Source organism: Megascapheus bottae, chromosome 10 (assembly GCF_031878675.1).
Source record: "Megascapheus bottae isolate mThoBot1 chromosome 10, mThoBot2.hap1, whole genome shotgun sequence".
Lineage (NCBI taxonomy): Eukaryota > Metazoa > Chordata > Mammalia > Rodentia > Geomyidae > Megascapheus > Megascapheus bottae.
This window is the reverse complement of record NC_143518.1, coordinates 56505766-56530678: the sequence shown is the minus strand read 5'-3', so window position 1 is coordinate 56530678 and position 24913 is coordinate 56505766. Positions and strand designations below refer to the sequence as shown.

Genomic DNA, 24913 nt, shown 5'->3' with positions numbered 1-24913 from the left:
TTTAGTTAGCAATGCTCTTTAGAGTGTATGCCAAGGCAGCATTAAAAACCACAGAGAATACAGAAGAAAAAAGAACATAGCTATCCTTGACAATTTTAAATTATAAATGGTATGGTACTGTTCATAATCAGCTTGTTCATTAAGTCTTTGAATAGATATATGCATGTTAATATGTATTTTCCAACTGTGATCTTAGAATGATTTGGAGGAGGAATTTGGAACTGTATGCCTAAAATCTTTTAATTCACTGTCTCTTCATTTTAGGGTTATGTTTAAAGACGATTTCTGTGATTGAATTGTCATTTGGAAGATTAAACATATTTCAAAGAGGACTTTGAGCTGGTCCTTACCTCTCAGAAGCATTGGCTTATTTCAAGAAGCCACTTCTGGTCAAGATTGTACCCATCATGCCTAACCAAGGAGAAGACTGCTATTTTTTTTTCTATTCGACATGTACCAAAGTAAGACTTGGTAGCACTAAATCAGTTCCTTCTACAGTTTCTACCTTTCTAAAATTATGTCAGGGAGCTGGGACTATGGCTTAATTAGTAGAGTGCTTGCATAGCATATAAGGGCAATACCATATAAACAGAAAAGGCCAGAAGCAGTGCTTTAGTAGGTTGCTAGCCTTGAGCACAAAGAGGCTCAGGGATAGAGCCCAAGCCCTAAGTTCAGGTCCCATGACTGGCCAAAACAAAAGGAAAAAATAAAAAGCCGGGCACTGGTGGCTCACACCTGTAATCCTAGCTACTCAGGAGGCCGAAATGTGAAGATCGCAATTCACAGCCAGCCTGGGCACAAAAGTCCATGAGACTCTTACCTCCAATTAACCACCAGAAAACAGGAAGTGGCACTGTGGCTTAAGTGGTAGAGCAGTAAAAGTGTATTTCTGATCTTAAACTGTTGGGTATATCTGCCTACCTACTTGTTTCACTTTTTTCGTTGCTTTCTGTGTTCACCTCATATATGCAAAGCAAGCACTGTTCCACTAAGCTAAGTCCCTAGGCCCTATCAAAGTAATTTTTGAGGCGGGGAGTTTGGTTTAGTGATAGAACACTAACCTTGAGAAAGATCAAGGACAGTGTGCCCAGGCCCTATGTTCAAGTCCCAGGACTGCCCAGGACTGCAAATAATAATAATAATAATAATAATAATAATAATAAAATAACTTCCATGGGGCAGGTATTCTGGTTTGAAATTGGGGCCTTGCACCTGCTGTTATATATAGGTACTTCACTGCTTAAGCCACACCACCTGCCCTACTTTTACTTTCATTCTGTTTTTAATAAGCTCAGATATTATGTCTGATCAAGGCTGAACCACAATTCTCTGCTTTCTTCATAGATGGGAATGACAGGTTTTATCATTATGCCCAACTTCATTTTCTGGTTTCTGCCCTCAGACTATGATTATAGGAATGAATAAGCAATACTTTTTAAATTATATTAATGTAATAATGTTTTAGCTGGACACCAGTGGCTCACACTTATAATCATAGCTACACAGGAGGCTGATACATGAGGATCAAATTTCGAAGCCAGCCTGAACAGGAAAGTTTTGGAGGCTCTTCTCATATTAACCAGCAAAAAGTCAGAGGTGGAGCTATAGCTTAAGTGGTACAGTGCCACCCTGATCAGAAGGGATCAAGGGATAGCACCTAGTTCCTGAATTTAAGCCCAGTTACTGGTACTATAAATAAATAAAACTGATTTTTATTGTTCATGGGGCTTGAACTCTGGGCCTACGTGCTGCTATTCCTGAGCTCTTCAGCTCAAGGCTACCACTCTAGTGCTTTGAGCCACACCACCACCTCCATTTTTGTTTCTGCTTTTTTTTTCCCCTCCAGTCCTGGGCTTAAGCTCAGGGCCTGAGCATTGTCCTTGGACTTTCTCAAGGCTAGAGCTCTACCACTTGAGCCTCAGCACCACTTCCGGCTTTTTTTCCCTATATATGTGGTACCAAGGAATCAAACCTGAGTGCATGCTAGGCCACTGTGCCACTAAGCCAAACTCTCAGCCCTGTTTTGTTTTTTAATGTATGTATTTATTTTTTTGTTGGTGGGGCTTGAACACTAGGCCTGAGCACTGTCCCTGAGCTCTGTAACTCAAGGGTAGTGCTCTACCACTTAAGCTTACCATGCCACTTCCAGTTTTCTGGGGGTTAATTGGAGGTAAGAGTACCATGGACTTTAGTGACCAGGCTGGCTTTGAACCAAGATTCTCAGATCTCAGCCTCCTGAGTAGCTAGGATTATAGGCGTGATCCCCTGCACTAGGCTAAGAAGACCTGTGTTTGATTCCTCAGTACCACATACATAGAGAAAGCCAGGCTCAAGACTTCCAAACTACCCCTTGGACCACAGCACCATTCTGGTTTTCTGGTGGTTAATTGGAGATAAGATTCTCACAAACTTCAGTGCCTGAGCTGGCTTTGAACTGCGATCCTCAGAGGTCAGCCTCCTGAGAAGCTAGGATTACAGCATCTGGCTACTAATTTGTTAATATGGATTCTAGGAAACTCTTATTGTGGACATTTTACCTCAGATATAGTCCAGTGTCACAGTTCTTTTCTCTTTGTCAACAGGGTGACAGCTGCCCATTCCGTCACTGTGAAGCTGCATTGGGAAATGAAACTGTTTGCACGTTATGGCAGGAAGGGCGCTGTTTTCGACAGGTGTGCAGGTTTCGCCACATGGAGATTGATGTAAGCTTTCTTTTGTGTGTGGGGGGGGCAGTGCTATTATTTGTTTTTGAGACATGGTTCTTGTAGTCCAAGCTGGTCTCAAACTTAACTTCTTCCTCTGTGTTTCTTAAATGCCGAGATTCAAAGGCATAAACCGTGACATCCAGCTTGAGTATTTCCTACAGTACAGATACTTTTTTGGGCCATGACTTCGTGGTTGAGTGCTTTCCTAACATGCACTAAGACCATGGTTCAATTCCTCAGAACCACATACATAGAAAAGGCTGGAAGTGGTGCTGTGGCTCAAGTGGTAGAGCTCTGCCCTTTAGAGAGCCCAAGGATACTGCCCAGGCCCAGAGTTCAAGGCCCAAGACTGGTGAAAAAAAAAAGAAGAGAAGGACCAGGAGTTTGGCTTAATGGTTGAGTGTTTGCCTAGCGTGCACGAAGACCCAGGCTCGATTCCTTGGTACCATGTCCATAGGAAAAAAAATGCTGGACATGGTGCTGTGGCCCAAGTGGTAGAGCTCTAGCCTTGAGAAAGCGCAAGGACAGTGCTCAGGCCCTGAGCTCAAGCCCAGGGCTGAGGGAAAAACAAAAAAAATTGGAGGTGTCGCTGTGGCTCAAAGTACTAGAGTGGTAGCCTTGAGCCGGTGGTGGTTCACACCTGTAATCCTAGCTACTCCGGAGGCTGAAATCTAAGGATTAAGGTTCAAAGCCAGCATGAGCAGGAAAGACCATGAGACTCATATCTCCAATTAACCTCTAGAAAACAAAGTGGTGCTTGGCTCAAGGGTATGTTGGTAGTCTTGAGCTGAAGAGCTCAGGACACCGCCCAGGCCAAGTTCAAGCCCCATGACCCATCAAAAACAAAAACAGCAAAAAAAGTTTGAGAGCATTGATGCAGGCTAAGCTTCCGCATCCCTGATATACAGATGTTCTTTCTTTTTTAAAACTGTTAGACCATTTTTTTCGTTTTGTTTTTTGTTTCTTTGTTTTTTTGGGGGGTGGGCTATGGGGCTGCCGCCCTACCCCTAGGCTTGGGCGTTGTACCTGAGCTCTTCAGCTTAAGGCTGGCACCCTACCCTTGAGCCCAGCCCCACTTCCTTTTCTAGGGGTTAACTGGATATAAGAGTCTCAAGAGGTTCTTTTGAACCTTGATCCTCAGATTTCAGCCTCCTGAGTAACTAGGATTACAGATGTGAGCACTGAGTCCAGCCGTCGTAGACCATTTTTATTTTGCAGTGCGTAGGGAAATATATACAGTGATTGCTCACCTATCTCAGGAGTTAGGTTCCAGAGACCTCTGCAATAGATGATAATCTGCAAAGTGGCAGTGGTGTGTTGTCATCCCTCACTTATTGTTGCTTTGTGGATTTTCACCTATTGTGGAGGGTCTTTGAAACATAACTCCTGTAGTGAGGGATCACTACATTTTGGTTTTTGTAAAGCCACAATAAATGAACATTATGTAGTGAGGATGACTGTATGCCATTCATTGTAAGTGTTTCAGCTATACCCTAGTTTGGAAAATCAAGAACAGGAACTAAACAACCAGAACTACAGCTTCAGATAATGGCTACAATTCATTCAGTCTATTCTGTTCATACATAGTATTTCATATATCATAAATAATGAAACGACTTATTATTAACCCATTTTATAGTTACAGAAAATGAAGCTGAGAGGTATTAAATTACCTGAAGCCAATAAATAGTATAACAAAAAATTGTACCTTTGAAGCCACCTTTGAAATATTGTATCATATTCTCTAAATTACTGTAGACCTTTAGGGTTTCCTGGTGAGGGCAAAGAGGAAAGAATAGGAGACAGACTCCTCCCATGCTTTCTTCACCTCTCCACCAAGCCTAACTATCTCACCTCTGGATACCTCTTCCTCTTGCTAAAATCATTTTACATGTCTCAGATTTTTAAATCCTTTATAAATTTGGTCCAGAAAACTTAACCAGTTACAGTCTTGGAAAAAAAAAAAATTGAACATGTTTTCTCTCTTACAGAAAAAACGCAGTGAAATTCCTTGTTACTGGGAAAATCAGCCTATGGGATGTCAAAAATTAAACTGTGCTTTCCATCACAACAGAGGACGCTATGTTGAAGGCCTGTTCCTACCTCCAAGCAAAAGTGAGATCTGCTTTTAAGTGAACACTGTACTGAGTGCTTTTTTTTGACATTGCTTTCACTCACTGTGTGAGCAGTAGTATTTCCATTCCATAGATGATGAAACAACCCTTATTAAGGTGAAGTAATTTATGTACATTGATAGAATCAAATGTTTCTTGGCTTGCAGGATTAGATTACTGTAGCTGATTCATTTCCCTTGTTCCTGGAGTTTAGGCCTTATATTTTCTAGGGGGCCATGCTACCTCTTGAGTCATGCCCCTAGCATTTTTTAAACTAACCTTGAAATACAACATCTCTGCCCATTTCTTTATTTATGTTCTATGGCCATTTTTGTGCTACCTCACAGATTAATAGTTGAAAAACCACATATGGCCCATAATTATCTAACTCTCCTCAGAAAAATTAACCGAATTTACTGTAGGCCATCATCCAAAATAATACTTACACTTTAATAGAAACATATTTATTCTCAACATTTCTTTTAAGATAACTTCTTAGTGGAATTATGGGTCATTAGAAAACCACATCTGAAGCTGCGTCCTGATGGTGGCTTATACTTGTAATCCTAGCTACTCAGGAGGGTGGTAATGTCTGAGGTTGCTGTTTGGAGACAGTCTTGACTGGAAAGCTTGTAACTCTGTCTCTAATTAACTACCAAAAAAAGCTGAAAGTGAAGTTATGGTTCAAGTGATAGAGCGCTAGCCTTGAGCAAAAAGCCCAAGGGCAATACTCAGTCCCTGATTTGAAGCCTTCGGGCAGACACAAAGTAAGTCACTCTTTCCTGGTTTGGTTCAATTAAATATTTTATCTTTGAAGCTCCTGGCTTTAATAGACATATTAGAATTCAAAATTTAAGTTAAATGTCTAGAATTTACCCTCCCCCCCTAAAAAGAAAAAATTATAATGAAAATACACCAAACTTAACTAGTAAGAGATTGATTGTTTGTTTGTTTGTTTTGTGGGCCACAGGGGCTTGAACTCTGGACCTGGGTGCTGTCCCTGAGCTCTTCAGCTCAAGTCTGCCACCCTTCTCCTGAGCCACAGCCCCCTTTCCCTTTTCTAGTGATTAACTGGAGATAACAGTCTCTCTAGTGCCCGGGCTGGCTTTGAACCCCTATCCTCAGATCTCAGCCTCCTGAGTAGCTAGGATTAAGAAATGGATTTTTATTGAAAAAAAACTGTACTTTCTATGCGTTTAGCTGTGTTGCCTACTGTGCCAGAGTCACCAGAAGAGGAAGTGAAGGCTAGCCAGCTCACAGTTCAGCAGAACAAACTGTCTGTGCAATCTAATCCTTCCCCTCAGCTGAGGAGTGTTATGAAAGTAGAAAGTTCTGAAAATGTGCCAAGCCCTACACATCCGCCAGTGGTAATCAATGCTGCAGATGATGATGAAGATGATGATGGTAAGTTTCAGCTTGTTTCTTGCACAATCTCTTAGTAAACAAAAGAAAGTTCAGAGTAAAGCTCTAATGACACTCTGTTAATTTCCCTTAAATGTTGGCATACAGATCAGTTTTCTGAGGAGGGCGATGAAACCAAAACACCCCCCATGCAGCCAGCTCCTGAAGTCCATAATGGACTACGAATGGCTTGTGCCCGGAAGCCTGGAGCAAATTTAAAGCAAGGTAAGAAAAGAGGCTGTGTATAGTTTCTAGCTCTTACTGGTAGCACTATTCAGTTTGCCCAGAATGTTTTAACTACCTTTGAAATGTAGTTTCTGTAGTCATTGATTTTCTTTTTGCTTTATTCGTGTTTCACACATATTACTTACATGTATGTTTTCTCAAAAACTCACTCAAAATATAAATGCCTGCTTTGAGCAGATAAAAGGAAAAAGTACAAAGGTTCTGGTTCCTCAGGTAGTTTTTTTTCCCCTCACCAGTCTTGGGCTTGAGCTCAGGGCCTGGGCACTATCCTTGAGTTTTCCTCAAGGCTACAACCCTACCACTTGAGCCACAACACCATTTCCTGCTTTTTCTTTGTGTATGTGGTACTGAGGACTTGAACCCCCAGTCTTTGTGCATGCTAGGCAAAGCATTCTACCAGTAGGCCAAACTCCCAGCACCTCTTCAGGTAGTTTTTATTTTATTTTTTTAGGTGAATGTTTGAATTTTGGAATAAAAACTCTTGAGGAAATTAAATCAAAGAAAATGAAGGAAAAATCCAAGAAGCAAGGTGGTAAGTCATAATTTTATCCGCCCACCCTCTGCTCCTGGGGCTTAAACTCTGGGTGCTGTCCGTGAGCCCTACCCCTAGAGCTACAGCACTACTTCTAGTTTTCTGGTGGTTAATTGAAGATAAGAGTCTCAGGGACTTTAGTGCCCAGACTGTCTTTGAAGTGCAGGCCGGCTTTGAACCATGATCCTCAGATCTCAGCTTCCTGAGTAGCTAGGATTACAGGCGTAAGCACCATGCCCAGCTGTAGAGATTTCTATGGCTTGTTTTGAAATAACACTTATTGTAGCTCTGTTTCAGTCTCCTGACTCTTCAGTTTATCTTGAGCAATACAGCTACAGAACACTAAGAATCTTTGTATATGAGCATGCATATAGATAATTTACACTGGCCTGGAACTTGTGGTCTTCCTTCCTCTACCTTCTAGGTGCTGACAATATAGGTATACACCACTCTTCTTAGCTAAGAACCATATTTTGAAAGTAAAATTGTATTAGGAGGATACTTCTAGGCTATTATTCTGGAGCTTCCCTAAACCTAGTTAATGTGTATTTTTTTAATCCTAAAAATTATGGGAGAAAGTAATGTGTGGGGAATCAATTGGTTTTAAGAATTCTGCTGGGGGCCAGAAGTTTGGCCTAATGGTAGAGTACTTGCCTAGCATGCACAAAGACCTGGGTTCGATTCCTCAGTACCACATACATAGAAAAAGCGGAAGTGGTGCTGTGGCTCAAATGGTAAGATTCTAGCCTTGAGAAAACCCAGGGACAGTGTGCAGACCCTGGCTCAAGCCCAAGACTGGCAAAACAATAAAATAAAATAAAAAGAGTCACAGCAAAAAGAAAGAAAAAGAAAATATCCTCTAATGAAATCAGTAGTGCTTTTAGGGGGCTGGGAGTTTGACCTAGCGGTAGAGTGCTTGCCTAGCATTCACAAAGATCCAGGTTTGATTCCTCGGTACCACATACATAGAAAAAAGCCAGAAGTAGTGCTGTGGCTCAGGTGGTAGAGCTCTAGCCTTGAGAAAACCCAAGGACAGCGCTTAGACCCTGAGACCCAAGCCCAGGACTGGCCAAAAAACAAAACATTCTGCTGGGAGTACCAGGTTTGAACTCAGGGCCCCATGCTTGGTAGACTAAAGTTCATTCTATAGGAGCCTTCAGAGTTTTATTTTGCACAAGAGTAAATGTACAAAGGGACAGTTGAATTGTCTAATATACTTCTAAGGTTATCTTTAGAAGAATGTTAGCCTTATTGGTAAATAAAAGTGAGTTGAGTGCCAGAGTTACTCAGAGCAATTTTGCAGCTTATGTTCACATCATGTCTTAAGTCTTCCCTAGCCATTACCCTTTAGATAAGGGGATACAGAAAGACTGATCTCCAGTAGCAGAGTACAGTTTGTATAGACTACTTACAGAAGCAAAACTCCTGGTGATAGCTTTTTTTCTGTATGTTTATTATTTGACTTTTTTATCCAGAAGGTTCTTCAGGAGTTTCCAGTCTTTTACTTCAGCCTCAGCCTATTCCAGGTCCTGAAAAAGAGAATGTTCGGACCGTGGTGAGGACAGTAACTATGTCAAGCAAACAAGGTGAGAGATAAGCAGGGCTTAATTCTTACTTCCATGTAATTGGCTGTGTTGGTTTTTTTGTCTCTAATATTTGATGGTTTTGCATTGGTCAGATACTAGGATAAAAAAGGAAAATGGGTACATGTAACTTCTATTTAAAAGTTTGAGCTGGGTGCTGGTGGTTCATGCCTGTAATCCTAGCTACTCAGGAGCCTGAGATCTGAGGATCTACTGTTCAAAGCCTGCCCAGGCAGGAAAATCCAATAGGCTCATTTGCAATTAACCACCACAAAACCAGAAGTGGTCTTCTTGAGCAAGAAGACCTTAATTATAGTGCCCACGACCAACAAAAAATAAGTGGTTGAAATTTTATTGGGTTTCTTTTTTAAAATTATTATTATATTGAGTTTCTACGTGTATTCTTTATAATCATCCATTCAACAAATTTATTGACTGCTCATTTTAGGTAAATAACTCTAAGAACCCCTTTGAGTATTTTAGAAAATGTCAGTTTTTCACTAGTTTTTAATCTAATAAGGACTATAATACAACAAAGAAAGCTCACTTGCAAAGTGCTAAAAGTACAACTTAGATTTTATAATCAGTTGGTTAACATAAGCTGTCTTCTTATACTTGGGTACTTTTAATAATACTGTACTAGTTGGGGTTTTTTTTTTGTTGTTTTGTTTTGTTTGCCAGTCCTGGGCTTGAGCTCAGGGCCTGAACGCTGTCCTTGGGCTTTCCTCAAAGCTAGTGTTCTACCCTGAGCCACTGCACCACTTCTGGCTTTTACTATGTATGTGGTACCAAGGAATTGAACCCAGGTCTTCGTGCTTGCTAGGCAGGCACTCTACCACTAGGCCAAACTCCCGGTCCCCTAGTTGTTTTTCTTTGGGCTCTGTATTTGACTTCTTTATTTTTCTCTCTCTACTTTTATTTAATTGTAGTCTTGAGACCTGATTTTTAAGTGGCTTTCTAGGTGGCCTCATATTAGTGTTGTCGCATAGTTTCTACTCAATACTACAGACATCTAACAATAGAAGCCAGGCACAGTGACTTGCGGTGGCTCACGCCTATAATCCTACCTACTCCGGAGGCTGAGATCTGACGATCACAGTTCAAAGCCAGGTCACAGTTCAAAGCCAGCCCGGTGCAATACAAAGCTATGAGACTCTTAGAAAATGGGAAGTGAGGCTGTGGCTCAGGGGTAGGATGGAAGCCTTGAGCTGATGAAGAGCTCAAGGACAGGGCCCAGGTCAGAGTTCACGCCCCATTGACCCTCCTTTTCCCGCCCCCCCCCCCCAAAAAAAATCTAACAATATATTCTCTGCTTTTTCCATTTCAGGAGAAGAACCCTTGGTTAGATTGAGTCTTACAGAGAGACTGGGGAAACGAAAATTTTCAGTAGGTAAGAAGCTTTGTGTGAGCCCTTTGCTTCTGCTTGTTTGTACAGTAACATGGTTTCTTCTCCACACTGTACATATCCCATTAATTCTGATTCACTGCTCTTTTGGTATTCTTGACTGAAAGCACTTTGTAAAGCTTCCTCGTGGTTTTCCTGTGAGCCTTAAACCTTCCGTTAAAATTATTGGTTACAGTTCAATTAGACTCTGACCATGGCTAGCCCCACCCTCCCCGCTGTGTTTGAGAACAGGGAAAGTATCTAGTTAATAAAATTTTACTCAGTACTTTTAAATTTATTTCCTGCTTTAATATTTAGGGAAGTAATCTACTGTGTTACTGAATTATATATCTACCATAAATATCTGCCTCAGAAAATTACTTAAGAAGCTAGACACCAGTGGCCTCACACCTGTAATCATAACTACTCAGGAGACTTAAGATCTGAAGATCGTGGTTCAAAGTCAGTCTGGGCAAGAAAGTGAGATTAAACCACCAAAAAAGCCTAAAGTGGAGCTATGGCTTAAGAGGTAGCTCTAAAGCTAGAGCTCTACCACTGGTGCTGCCCTTGAGTAAAAGAAGCTTGGAAACAGCACCTAGACGCTGAGTACAAGCCCTCAAATTAGCTCTGTGTGTGTGTGTGGAGAGAGAGAGAAAAATGGTTTTCTGAGTTTATAGATTTCTTTTTGTTGTCATTTGTGCCAATACAGGGTTTAAACTTAGGGCCTCCTACTTGCTCACCTATAATTTTCTCCCTGACTTTGATCTCCCTCTGAGTATCTAGGATTTATGTTGTGAGGTCCTTGTGCCTGTTATGACTTTAGAGATTCTTTTTTGTATGTGTGTTCACCTTGGGGCTTAAATTCAGCACCTGTGTGCTATCTCGAAGCTTTTTTTTTTTTTGCTAAAGGCTAACACTCTACCACTTCCAACTTTTGGGTTATTAATAGGAGATAAGAGAGTCCTTTTTTTTTTTTTTTTTGCCAGTCCTGGACTTGAGCTCAGGGTCTGAGCACTGTCCTTGGACTTTCTCAAGGCTAGAGCTCTACCACTTGAGCCTCAGCACCATTTCCAGCTTTTTTTTTTTTTTTTTTTTTTTCTGTGTATATAGTACCGAGGACTCAAACTTGGGTCTTCATGCACGCTAGGCAAGCACTCTACCACTAGGCCAAACTCTCAGAGGCCAAACTCTCAGCCGAGATAAATCTTTTTTGACTTTCTGACTGGGCCAGCTTAGAACAGTGATCCTCAGATTGAGCTCAGCTTCCTGCATAGCTAGGATTATCGACATGAGCCAGCAGCTACCAGCTAGAAACTCTTTAGTGCTATTTAAAATGTGTTTGAAATATGACTATCTCTGTTTTGTATATTCTTTGATATTCTCATTGCCCAGTATTCTAAACTGTCCAAGAATAGTGATACAGGCTTGTAACTTCATCACTTAAGAAACAGGGTGCTGTGGCTCATGCCTGTAATCCTAACTCCTCAGGAGGCTGAGATCTGAGGATCAAGGTTCAAAGCCAAGGCACAAAAGGACCTGAGACTCTCATCTCCAATTAATCTCTAGAAAAGGGAAATGGGGGGCTGGGAGTTTGGCCTAGTGGTAGAGTGCTTGCCTAGCATGCACAAAGACCCGGGTTCGATTTCTGGGTACCACATACATAGAAAAAAAAAGCCAGAAGTGGTACTAAGGCTCAAGTGGTAGAGCTCTAGCCTTGAGAAAGTCCAAGGACAGTGCTCAGGCCCTGAGCTCAAGCCCAGGACTGGCCAAAAAAAAAGAAAAGGGAAGTGGGGCTTGCCTCAAGGGTAGGGTGGTAACCTTGAGCTGAAGAGCTCTGGGATAATACTCAGGCCCAGGAGTAGGGCGGTAGCCTTGAGCTGAAGAGCTCAGGGACAGTGCCAAGGCAGAGATCAAGCCCCATGACTGGCAAAAAATACCCCACAAAAACCTGTATATACTTTGTCTAATCATAAGTAATGCCTGTCACCTAATAAATGCCAGTGAATATTTTCTGCAGTGAGCTTATTACATTTAGAGAGACTTAATTTAACCACAATTTATGTAAATGAATTAGTCATTTCCAACAGAAGAGCCTAGAAATCCTTTATCCGCACTTCAAGAAATAATCACGAGGACCAGGAATATGGCCTAGTGGTAGATTGCTTGCCTAGCATGCATGAAGCCCTGGGTTCAATTCCTTGGTATCTCATACATAGAAAAGGTCAGAAGTGGTGATGTGGCTCAAGTGGTCTTCAAGCCCCAGGACTGGTAGAAAAAAGAAAAGATTAAAAGTGTTGCTGTGGCTCAAGTGGCAGAGCGCTAGCATTTTTTTGGGGGGGGGGGCGGTTTGAACTCTGGGCCTGGGGCCTGGGTGCTGGGTGCTGTCCCTGAGCTCTTCAGCTTTCCCATTTCCTATGGATTAACTGGAGATAAGAGTCTCAGGTTGTTGGCCAAGAGCATGGCCTAGTCATGGAATGCCTGCCTAGCATACATGAAGCCCTGGGTTCGATTCCTTAGTACCACATACACAGAAAAGTCCAGAAATGATGCTGTGGCTCAAGTGGTAGGGTGCCATCTTTGTGAAATCCCAAGGACAGTGCTCAGACCCTGAGTTCAAGCCTCAGGAAGGCAAAAAAAAGTCTTTAGTGTCTGGACTTGCTTTGAACTGCAGTCCTCAGATCTCAGTCTCCTGAACAGCTAGGATTACAGACATAAGTCATTGTGCCCTTAAATACTTTTTTTTTTTTTTTTTTTTTTTTTTTTTTGCCAGTTGTGGGGCTTGAACTCGGGGTCTGAGCACTGTCTTTGAACTTTTCTCAAGGCTAGAACTCTGCCACTTGAGCCACAACACCACTTCCAGCTTTTTTCTGTGTATTTGGTGCCAAGGAATCAAACCCCGGGTCTTCGTGCAGGCTAGGCAAGCACTGTACCACTAGGCCAAACTCCCGGCCCCCTTAAACACATTTTATTCAAGGATAGTGCTGGCCAAAAATAGAAAAAGAAAATTGGAACCTTTTATTTCCACTGTTTAAAAACTTAAATTTCATAAAAGTTTAAATTTTATTTTCTTATTTCAGATAGATTCAACATGAAGTCAGCATTTTGCCCTTTAAAGTCTTTAAGTGATTATTTTTTACATTCTTTTTTTTTTAACCAGTCTAGTGTTGAGATAAACAAGTGTTTTTTTTGTTTGGTTGGTTTTTTACCATTCCTGGGGCTTGAACTCAGGGCCTGAGCAATGTCCTGGGGCTTTCTGAAGGCTAGCACTCTACCACTTGAGCCACAGTACCATTTCCAGCTCTTTCTGTGTATGTGGCACCAAGGAATCAAACCCAGGGCTTCATGCATGCTAGGCTAGCACTCTATCAGTAGACCACACTCCAGCCCCTATTTTTCACATTCTTAATTGTAAATTTAGGTCTCCATTTGGAGTTTCAGTGAACTTGATAAATGCGTATTTGTGCATTTAAATTTTGCCCTCTTTTTTTTTTTTTTTTTTTTTTTTGACCAGTTGTGAGACTTGAGCTCAGGGCCTGAGCACTGTCCTTGGACTTTTCTCAAGGCTAGAGCGATACCCTTGAGCCACAGCACCACTTCCAGCTTTTTTCTATGTATGTGGTGCCAAGGAATCAGACCCAGGTCTTCATTCATGCTAGGCAAGGACTCTACCACCAGGCCAAATTCCCAGTCCCCTCCTTACTTCTTTGTAGGGTACTTGTATTCCACTAGAAGTGAGTTCTAAAGAAACTAATAGATATACTATGTGAAAGCAGAAACCTTACAGAACTATTTTGTAGCGTTTGATCTTGCTTGTATCTATTGACCTTGCTAAAAGATTAGTGTTAAACTTGTTTTCCCCATCTATAGGTGGTGACAATGATCCCCCATTAAAAAGGAGCCTGGCACAGAGGCTTGGGAAGAAAGTAGAGGTGCCAGACACTAACCCTGACAAAACACAAAAGAAAGGTAAGTTTGTTCTAACATTTAGTCATATACTCTGTATGTGAGTAAATGAAAGAGAGAGAACTTTTTTATAAAGTTAATGACTAAAATTCATCATTCCTTTGTTCATGTAAATTAGGTTATTCTTTTAGTTTGTATTATTATTTTTATTTATTTTTGTGGGTTGTGGGGCTTGAACTCGCCTTTTCAGCTCAAGACTAAGGCTATGACCCTACCCTTGAGCCAAGCCCCACTTCCTTGGATCCTTTTTTGTGGGTCCTTTGTGCCAGGGCTGGCTTTGAACCTTGGTCCTCAGATCTCTGCCTCCTTTAGTAGCTAGGATTACAGGCGTGAGCCACCACATCCATCTGGCTAGTTTGTATTATTATTTAACAAGCATTTGAATGTCTACTTTTCTAGAATCTGACCAGACATTGTTGAATAAAATTAACACCATCATTCCTCTCAAGAGCTTAACAACAGACTACGGGCCGGTCTTAAGTTCTTTGATAGAGGGAAGTACACAGTATACAGTGCTATGGAAACACATAGGAAGGACACTAAACCTTTTCATCAGTGAAGGATACAGTTTTGCTTTTCTGATTTAAATAGGTTTTTTGTTTTTTTCTGAGCTTTTCAAAGTACTCTAGAGAATCTGTGATTGACCTAAATCTGTTGTGTAGTGAAGAAAAGTTTAAGAACATAAAGCAAAACCACTTACAACCCAGGTATCATATAACTGGGTAAACTAGCTAGTGTTTGTAATCCCAATTTGAGTACTCAGAGAGGAAACTAGAATTCAAGATGGGGTAAAGTTTTAAGAGACTATGTCAAAACACATTGAGTGAAAAGTTGCTCAAGAGATAAGTAGTGTGTTTGCTGAGCAAGAGAGGGGTCTTGGATTCTTACATTGTACCACAAAAGAAAAAAGGCGAGCTGGGTTCCAGTGGCTCACACCTGTAATCCTAGCTTCTCAGGATAAGGATCTCGATGTGAAGGCATGAGATACTTACCTCCAAGTAACCACCACAAAATTAGAAGTATCACTGTGGCTCCACCTTGAATGCAAAAGCTTAGGGAGAGTGTCCCGGCCCTGAGTTCAAGCCACACAGCTGACCCTTCTCCCCCATAAAAGGAAGAAATGTAGTCTATGAGCTACAAAATGTCTCTTTCTAACCTTTGTATTTTGAATTTTTTTGTGTGTTCATAGTTCAAGTTTCCAAGTCTCTGAAGGAACGTTTAGGCATGTCATCTAGTCCAAACAGTGAGGAGACAACAGGTATGTAAGTTACATAAACTAACTTCTGATATTATTTTCCCTGATGTCTGTTCTTTACTTTTTTCCCAGTACTATACTCTTTAATGAATTCTCTTGGTTTAAGCTATTGATTACCCACTGGTATGGAGTCATTTCTTGTAGTTAGGGCAAAACTTTTACTCATTATAGTATTTATTATAGGACATCCAACAAAAAGGAATTAGATAAAAATTATGGTTGCTGGGCCGGGAGTTTAGCCTAGTGGTGTAGAGTGTTTGCCTAGCATGCAAGACCTGGATTTGATTCCTTGGTACCACACACATAGAAAATGCCAGAAGTGGTGCTGTGGCTCTAGTGTAGAGCTTTAGCCTTGAGAAAGCACTAAGGCCAGGAGTTCAAGCCCTGGGACTGGCAAAAAAAAAAAATGATTGCTGTGTGCTAAAGTATAAAGTAACTGCACAGATAAATTAGTGTGCTCTAATATATTCTAATGGTTTAGAAGTATACATCAATAGTCAATTGTATAAGGCCCCAAGTGCAGTCTTCCACATAAAAAGAAGTCATTGGGTGGTTGGAGGCCTGGCTTAAGTCGTAGGGTGTCTGCCAGTGAATGTAAAGTATCAGATAGTTACCTCAAGTTCCAGTTTCATTGGCCTGGTGCCTGTGGCTCACACCAGTAATCCTAACTATTCAGAAGTTTGCTATCTGAGGATCATGGTTCAAAGCCAGACTGGACAGGAAAGTCTGTAAGACTTCTATTTCTATCTGCCATAAAGCCAGTGTAGCACTGTGGCTCAAGTAGTAGTAGTAGTAGAGTGCTAGCCGTAAGCAAAAACACTCAGGGACAGTGTGCAGGCCATGAGATCAAGATTTGCTATTAGTTCACATCACTGCATAAAAATGCATGAATTCTCACTTTAGGCTTCTTAGTTTAAAAGAAATTTTAATGTTATAAAAAAGGAGAACTGTTGCTCAAAGTGGTAGTGTGCCTAGGTCCCAAGTTCGAGCTCTACCACTGACCAGAAACACAGTTTTTCTCTTCCTTTAGCTGGGTGCCAGTGGCTCATGCTTGTGATGGTACCTACTCAGGAAGCTGAGAGCTGAGGATCACAGTTCAAAGCTAACCTGGGCAGGAAAGTTCATGAGACACTGGGGCTTGTACTCAGTGCCTGGGCACTGTCCTTGGACACTTTTTATTCAAGGCTAATGCTCTGCCACTTGAGCCACTGCACCACTTCTGGCTTTTTCTGTGTATGTGGTATCAAGGAATCGAACCCCTTACTTCATGATGCTAGGTGAGCTCTCTACCACTAGTCTACACTCCTGGCTGCACTTCAAGTTCATGAGACTCTTATCTTTAATCACCAGAAAAAAACAAGTGGCACTCTGGCTATACAGGTAGAGAGTGCTATAGTGACTTAAGCAAAAAAGCTCAGGAACAGTACCAAGCTCTGAGTTCAAGACCTATGACCAAAAAAAAAAAAGAGGAAAAGGAGTGAGGCACTGGTGGCTCATTGCTATATTCCTAGCTATTGTGGAGGCTGCAATCTGATGATCGTGGTTCAAAGGCAGCCTGGCAGGAAAGTCTATGAGACTCTTATCTCTAAAACACCTTGTTTTCTTTAAAGTTGTTTTCTGAATCAATAATAATGTCTTTAAATTGTGTGGTATGAAATGCAGAAAGGTTATAATAAAACAGTACACATACCATTTTTATCTTTTTATTTGCATTTTTAAATGAAAGTGATAAGGAAAATCTTATTAGGAAAGGAATGCACTTTCAATAGAAAATAGATGAAGGCAGATCCCTTCTAGGGTGAAAATGATTTTTACTTGAGCCCAGAGCCTGAACACACTGTCCTTGAGTTTTCTCAAGGCTAGAATCCTACCACTTGAGCCACAGCACCACTCTGACTTTTTCTATGTATACAGTACTGAGGAATCAAACGTGGGTCTCCATGCATGCTAGGCAAGCACTGTACCACTAGACTAAACTCCTGGCACAAGTTTTTATTTGAAATGTAAGGATCTTCAAATCCTTCCCAGGACAAGCCCAAGGGTAGTCACTGTCCCAAGATTGGGGGAGAGACTTACTGAATTCAATTTGATCCCTAGGCCAGTTTCCTGGTGTAAGTAGTTAAAGATTTATTGTTCCAGAAACTGTTCATTGGTCAGTTGACTAGAAACTGTCATACTGTCATTGATTTTTTTTTTTTTTTTTTTTTTTTTGTCAGTCGTGGGGCTTGAACTCTTAGTCCTGGGCCTTCTCTCTGAGCTCTTTAGCTCATGGCTACCGCCCTCCTCCTTGAGCCACAGCACCATTTGTGTTTTCTAGTGGTTATTTGGAGATAAGGAGTCTTTAGTACCACCTGGCTTTGGGGCTGGACTCTTAGAAAAATACAGGGACCATAGCCCCTTAGTATAATGACCTGCTTCTTCCCAAAACAGAGAGAATTAATAAAATTGGTGAGATCCATGTCAAAACATTAGAAGAAATTCTTCTTGAAAGAGCCAATCAAAAACGTGGAGAATTACAAACTAAACTCAAGACAGAAGGGCCTTCAAAAGCTGATGATTCTACTTCAGGAACAAGAAGCTCCTCTACTGTCCGAATTAAAACTTTCTCTGAGGTCTTAGCTGAAAAAAAGCATCGACAGCAGGAAACAGAGAGACAAAAATGCAAAAAGGATATAACTTGCATCAAGCTAAAGACTGACATTGATGTGAAAAAGCCAGTGGTTTTGCCACAGGTGGTTGTCAGCACAGGACAACCAGAGGAGCCTACAGGAAGAGCGAGGTCCATGCAGGAGGTGCACATTAAGACACTGGAGGAGATTAAACTGGAAAAGGCACTGAGGGCACAACAGAGCTCCGAAAGCAGTGCCAGCTCCCCGCCTCCACCAGAGGCCACCCCCGTGGCCAGGCGGCTTCTCCGAATCACCAAAAGAACAGGTCTGTACTACCACTGCCCTAGGTAACTTCTCAAAGGACCTTATGCTGCACAATTTCCATAGGAGTTCTTTGAGAATTTCTTTACTCATCACTTGGGAACCACTGATTCCATAGTGTGATCTGTTACCAGCAACACTATACACTGTGCCCTTGACACTTTAATGTGCACTTGACAGCCCATAGGACCAGTGGTTTTTATCTACAATTTTGTCACTTTTTAATCACTACTCAGAGCACAAGAAATTCTGTCACTCATCCTCATGAAGTTGTAGTCTAAGTGAATTTACTTTCATTGCGAATATAGGTGCAAAAGAAGATAAGAGACTTCAAGAAGGAAGTGAAGTTGTGTCTCAGAGCAGTGTTACTGCAGCAGAGGCTAATGAGGTGAGTGAAGATCATCATTTAGTGTTCATGACAAATGAACACTAAAGGAATGCTAAAATATGCTGCTTTTTAACTTTAACATAAGCGTCTATTAAACCTTTTGCCGATAGTCTTTCTGTGCCTGTATTTTTGAGGTTTTTGTTGCTGGGATTTTGTTTTGTTGTTTTATTAGGTGTGTGTGTGTGTGTGAGAGAGAGGGGGGGGGGGGAGGGAGGGAGGGAGGGAGGGAAAAGAGAGGACTGACCATGAACTAGAAGTGTGCCTGGCTCATTCTCCCTAATGCTGAGGTTAATACCACATGATCAGCATTACACTTAAGAAATTCATCAGTATTCTCAGTGTTCTTTTTTTTTTTTTTTTTTTTTTTTAATTAAAAGGGATGTTTGTGTACTTATTTTGGGGCATGGGGCATGGGCGCTGTCCCTGAGCTCTTGCTACTATGGTGCCTGAGTATTCCCTGAGCTCTTCAGCTCAAGGCTACTGCCCTACCCCTTGAGCCTCTGCCCCACTTTCCATTTTCTCCTGGTTAATTTGAGATAAGAGTGTCTCTTCTTTTGTGCCCTTTTATTCATGGTCTGGCTTTGAACTTTGATCCTCAGATCTCAGCCTCCTGAGTAGCTAGGATTACATGCGTTAGCCACCAGGCCTGGCTCGCTCGCGCGCGCGCTCGCTCTCTCTCTCTCTCTCTCTCTCTCTCTCTCTCTCTCTCTCTCTCTCTCTCTCTCTCTCTCTGTGTGTGTGTGTGTGTGTGTGTGTGTGTGTGTGCGCGCGCGCGCGCGCGCGGGTTGTGGGGCTTGAACTCTGGGCCTGGGTGCTGTGCTGTCCCTAAGCTCTTCAGCTAAATCTCTAGTGCTCTACCACTTTGAGCCACAGAGCCACTTCTGGTTTTCTGGTGATTAATTGGAGAGTCTCACAGACTTTCACGCCCCGACTGGCTTTGAACTGTGATCCTTAATCCCAGCTTCCTGAGAAGCTAAGGTTAGTAGTGTGAGCCACTAGTGCCCTACCAAAGCTTTTTTTAAAAAAATTTTTATGTGTGTATTTATTTATTTTTGCCAGTCCTGGGGCTTGAATTCAGGGCCTAGGCATTGTCCTTGAGTACTTTTTGTTTAAGGCTAGCCACTTGAGCTGTAGCACCTCTTTCAGCTTTTTCTCTGTGTGATATCAGGGAACTGAAGCTAGGGATTCAGGCATGCTAGGCAAGCACTCTACCACTAGGCCACACTCCCAGCCCAATATATATATATATACATATATACATATAAATTTCAACTCTGGGCCTAGGTGCTGTTCCTTGAGCTCTTCAGCTCAAGGCTACTGCCTTATCCCTGGAGTCACAGCTCCACTTCCCAGTTTCTAGTGGTTAATTGGAGATAAGAGTCTCATGGTCGGCCAGGAGTTTGGCCCAGTGGTTAAAGTGCTTGCCTAGCATGCATGAAGACCCGGGTTCAATTCCTCGGTACCACATATGTAGAAAAAAGCCGGAAGTGGTGCTGAGGCTCAAGTGGTAGAGCTCTAGCTTTGAGAAAAATCCAAGGACAGTGCTCAGGCCCTGAGCTCAGGCCCAGGACTGGCAAAAAAAAGAGTCTCATGGTCTTTAATGCTTGGGCTGGCTTTGAACCATGATCCTCATATCTCAGCCTCCTGCGTAGCTACAGTTACAGACGTGAGCCGCCATGCAAAAATAAACTAACCACACATATTGACACAGCCATAATCCCAGCACTTGGGTGGCTAAAGCAAGGAAGCAAAAGGATTGTGTTTAATACCAACCTGGGATACATAGCAAAATCTTCCTTCATTCAAAAAAAAACCAAGAAGGAGGGCTGGGAATGTGGCTTAGTGGTAGAGTACTTGCTAGCATGCATGAAGCCCTGGATTCAATTCCTCAGTATCACATAAACAGAAAAAAAGCCAGAAATGGCTCTGTGGTTCTAAATAGTAGAGTGCTAGCCTTGAGCAAAAAAGCTCAGGGACAGTGCCTAGACCCTGAGTTCAAGCCTCATGACCAACAAAAACTAACAAAACTAAGAAGGAAAACTTAAAAAGAATATAAAACCTCTAATCTACAATTTAGATATATATAGCTATTTTTAGTTTTTTCATGGATTTCTTTTGGTCTTGTTTATATATGCATTTATGTTACCCCTTTTTCATGTTTAAAAGAATTGATAATTTTGCTTTATCATCTTACTGCCTAATCTTTCTGGACACTTAGATTTTTCTTTTACACAGTGCAGATTAGCATGAATATCTTTGAACAAGTCTTTACTTAGGGTCATGGTTGTGTATCCTGTAGTGTGTGGATTGTTTTCATTGTGTCATATACCTTCTATTCTAATTTTCCATATATGGCAGCATGCTTTTTACTTAATTTCTGGTAAAGTGATCATCACAGATTAAGAGATTTTAGACTTCAATTCTGTCATTTAAATGTATCTACAGGTTCCAAATGAGTCCACAGGAGTTGATATCACTAAAGTGCCAGTCAAGAGATGTGAGAGCCTGAGAGAGAAGCTTGTACAGAAGCAGCTGGAGAGGGGAGCCTCACACAAGGAGAAATCGGTCCTCACACCCCTCCGGGGAGATACCCACATGGAGAAGCCAGTGCTCACTGCTGCATTAGGCATCGCCCGGCACCTGACCAAACGGCTTCCCACAAAGCCATCCCAGAAAGGGGAGGTAGAAACTTCTGGGATTGGGGACTCCATATTGAATGTGAAATGTGCAGCACAGACATTGGAGAAAAGGGGTAAAGGTGAGTGTTCAGCCATTAGGTGGAGTTTCACTTATTTGGTGGATTGCTCACATTTCTTTTTTTTTTTTCTTTTTTTAAATTAATGGAACTGGGATTTGAACTCAGGAAAGTCAAAAAAGACAAAAGTGAGCTTTGGCTCAGATGATAAAGTGCTCGTAGCCTTGGGCAGAGAAAGCTGAGGGACAGTGAGCAGGCCCTGGGTTGAAATACCACAGTTGATAAAGTAAAATAAAAAAAGCTTTGTCTCGGACCGGGAGTTTGGCCTAGTGGTTAAAGTGCTTGCCTAGCATGCATGAAGACCCGGGTTCGATTCCTCAGTACCACATACATAGAAAAAAAAAAAAGCCGGAAGTGGTGTTGAGGCTCAAGTGGTAGAGCTCTAGCCTTGAGAAAGTCCAAGGACAGTGCTCAGGCCCTGAGCTCAAGCCCAGGACTGGCAAAAAAAAAAAAAAAAAGCTTTGTCTCAAACTGGTGCCATATATATACATATATATATATATATCTTGCTCTATATTCCAAACGCATTTTTGGTCCTCCTGCCTTTGCTTCTTAAGGGCTGGGATTATAAAAATATGAAGTGTTCCCTCTGGTTTTGAAGGAAAGTATAGAATGGTAACAAATTCAAGAGCCAGTACAAGGGGCTTAGTGTGTACTTATAAATGGTAAACACATGTAGTAGATCATTTTCTGTCTGAGTTTGTGTGTGTGGTAAGTGTGCATGTGCATGTGTACACATGTATACATGTGTGTATACCTGAGGCTTGAACTTGGGACCTGGGCACTGTCCCTGAGTTTTGTTGTTCAAGGCCTAGCACTCTACTACTTGAGCCATAACTCCACTTATAGCTTTTTCCCCCCCTCCACTTCCAGCCTGCCCAGGCTGGCTTCGAACTGCGGTCTTCGGATCTCAGCCTCCTGAGTAACTAGGACTACAGGCTTGAGCCACCAGCACCCGGTTTTGAGATTTTGTTTAGTTTTCCTATGTTTCTGTATAAAGAAAAGTTTTTGGCTATTAATCAGAATATTAATATATTCTGCCTTCTATAGCTAAACCCAAAGTAAATGTGAAGCCATCTGTAGTCAAAGTTACCTCACCTCCCAAGTTGACGCCGAAACGCAAGGCAGCAGAGGTGCACCCTGCCGTCATTGCAGCAGTGAAGCCGCTCAGCTCCAGCAATGTCCCGCAGGAGAGTCCAGTCAAGAAAGCAGCCATGGTAAGAGCAGCTCCACCTCGGGCAAGGAAAGAGCTCTGTTGGAATATATATATATATATATATATATATATATATATATATATATATATATATAATTTGTGTGTGTCCCTTTGCTGCCATTTCCTAAGTATTTTAGCTGCTTCGATTGTTAGTATATTCTATATCTAAACCTTTGTGAAACATTATGTTTGCTCGTGTGCCCAGCCTAGGCAGAGAACAAAAATCTCTTACATCTCTAATTAAATAGCAAAAAACTGAAAGTGTAGCTGTGGCTCAGGTGGTAGACTACTAACCTTGAGCAGAAAAAGCTAAGGGACAGCACTCAGCACCAGGCCTTGGTTCAAGACTTTGGTAGCAAGATACTTTACTTACTTACATATTCAAACTTTGGATTACTGGTTTTTTGATTCCCTAGTTTAAACAATGATAGTGTCTAGGCTAGAAAAATGAAGCTCAGTGTTGAGTACTTGCCTAGCATATGCAGTATCGTGGGCACACACAAAAAGGAAAGCCATGGTTTTTAAGAAGACAGCAACAAAAGAAAATGAATATGTTTCAATAAAAAGCCTGATGGGAGTGGCGCTGTCGCTCAGAATGGTAGAGTGCTAGCCTAGAGCTCAAAGACAGAGTTTGAGTCAGAGTTCATAGTCCCAGAGTTCAAACCCCATGACTGACAAAAATAATAACAGTTAATTTAAAAAAGAAAGAAAAAAGCTCCCACTAATTTCTGGCCATGACCGTTCTTTTGTAGGCTGTTGTCCCACTCCTCCCTGAAGACACAGTAGTCCCTGTGCCCGAGATGGAAAAACCTAGAGACAGGTAGGTAATGACTTATGATTGTCCTTAACGAGAATTTCCACCTAGACTATAAAACTGACACTGACAGTCTTGGACATTTATCTTTAATGACTGCCAAATAATCTGCTGACCTTGAAATTAATTGTAAGAAAGCATGGCATTCAGGTCTTAGAGCCCTTGTTGATATTTTGCCTAAGCTTTCAAAAGGATGCTTTCAATACCTACCCAAGTAATGCTCTAATTCAGAGATGGGAAACCTTTTCTCTGCCATGGGCTATTTGATGATTATAACATACAATTATCAGTCCAGGCAGAGGCCACTAGGAAAAGCATATGATAAACATACATGTCTGTCCCGTGTACCAAATGATTGCTCGGGCTTTATATGGCCTGCAGCTGGACATCCCAACTCCTGCCTTAAATGACAAAAATATTTTGTCCCAAACTAGTAAAACAGTTCTCTGTGTTCTCTCCTCAGAAAACATGTGAAATGTGTCCCCGAGACTGGCTGGTTGAATGTACCTGGGAAAGGGAGTGCACTGCTAGGTATAATAGTCTTTTTCATTTCTTTCTTACAGTTTTGTGCTGCCTCCAACCCAGTCTTCTTCAGAGCCCTCACCCCCAGAAGTGTCTGGCCCTTCTTCATCCCAGGTAGCCACGAAAACTCGCCGGCTCAGCTCTGCCTCAACAGGAAAGCCCCCGCTATCTGTGGAGGATGATTTTGAGAAACTAATATGGGAGATTTCAGGTGGCAAATTAGAAGCTGAAATTGACCTGGACCCGGGGAAGGATGAAGATGACCTTCTGTTGGAGCTTTCAGAAATGATTGACAGCTGAAGGTGGTAGTGAGAACACTTTAAAAAAAAAAAAAAAAGTCACCAAAAAACTGGACTTGGTTTCATCTATTTCATCATTTACCTGAGATGATTTCTTTAGTCTCAAATTTTCCTCTAATCAGAAGTATACCTCTGAACTGTCTGTCTTGTGTTCTGAATTCCATGGGGTCCGATTTTCCAAGTCCCTTGATAAGCATTTTGTTGAGCATCTTTGAGAAGAAGTTCTGCAGTGCCCTTCTCCACAACAACAGCCTGAAGGCGAGCCGGATGAAAAGGGTGTGAGAACTTGGTGACTCCTTGAGGTGTTTGTTAGCTCTGCCTTTTCCCTTTGTTGTATTTTTCCTTTTTTGTATTGTCCTAACATATTTAATGTTATCTGAGTTTGAAATGGATGAAGATGGCTGCTACCATTGTGGACCAAATCCCATGCTACCACAAAAAAAAAAAAAAAAGAAAGAAAGAAAAACACCAAGTCTGTTAAATTGTATGTCTTTTTAAAGGTATTTGGAGATTCATCCAAGCTTTAAAGAGGGCTGAGCAGCTCAAAAACCTGCAATCTGGGCTTAAGACCTAGTTTTAATGCAGTAGCTGCTCTGAGAAGAGCCTCTGAAGAGCAATAGGTAACTTATTATTACTGTAATTTTTTTAAAGGCTTTAAAGTGCCTCCAGAGTCCCTGAAACTAATTTTCTACTCCTGAGATCCCCTGGATTCTTTGTAAGTGATGGCAATATAATTTAGAGGATCTCTTTTTTTGTATGAGAACTGTCCCTTCAGTACTTGCCTCCTACTGGCACTGAATCATCCG

General features: G+C 41.7%; 1 protein-coding gene across 2 annotated transcripts; it reads left to right on the top strand.

The window, feature by feature from the left end:
- The first annotated feature begins 380 nt into the window (after positions 1 to 380).
- Zc3h11a (zinc finger CCCH-type containing 11A) lies at positions 381 to 24573 on the top strand. 2 transcript variants are annotated; one of them, XM_090341376.1, is made up of 16 exons: positions 381 to 461; positions 2583 to 2702; positions 4697 to 4820; positions 6020 to 6223; positions 6329 to 6445; positions 6918 to 6998; positions 8477 to 8584; positions 9909 to 9971; positions 13833 to 13931; positions 15118 to 15186; positions 17614 to 18117; positions 18422 to 18501; positions 20947 to 21259; positions 22307 to 22473; positions 23225 to 23292; positions 23850 to 24573. In XM_090341376.1, the coding sequence occupies exons 1-16, from the start codon at positions 408 to 410 to the stop codon at positions 24106 to 24108; spliced, it is 2430 nt and encodes an 809-aa protein (XP_090197502.1). In that variant the 5' UTR covers positions 381 to 407; the 3' UTR covers positions 24109 to 24573. The 2 variants fall into 2 exon arrangements, with proteins under 2 accessions (XP_090197502.1, XP_090197501.1); XM_090341375.1 differs by having other exon boundaries at positions 8474 to 8584.
- The last annotated feature ends 340 nt before the right edge of the window (positions 24574 to 24913 follow it).

What these genes read in the sequence shown, in the direction of transcription:
- Zc3h11a (XM_090341375.1), top strand. Translation starts at nt 408, where the DNA reads ATGCCTAACCAAGGAGAAGACTGCTATTTTTTTTTCTATTCGACATGT. An exon ending in TGATGATGAAGATGATGATG is followed by an intron (nt 6,224 to 6,328) that starts GTAAGTTTCAGC and finishes GTTGGCATACAG; the next exon opens with ATCAGTTTTCTGAGGAGGGC. An exon ending in CCGAATCACCAAAAGAACAG is followed by an intron (nt 18,118 to 18,421) that starts GTCTGTACTACC and finishes TTGCGAATATAG; the next exon opens with GTGCAAAAGAAGATAAGAGA.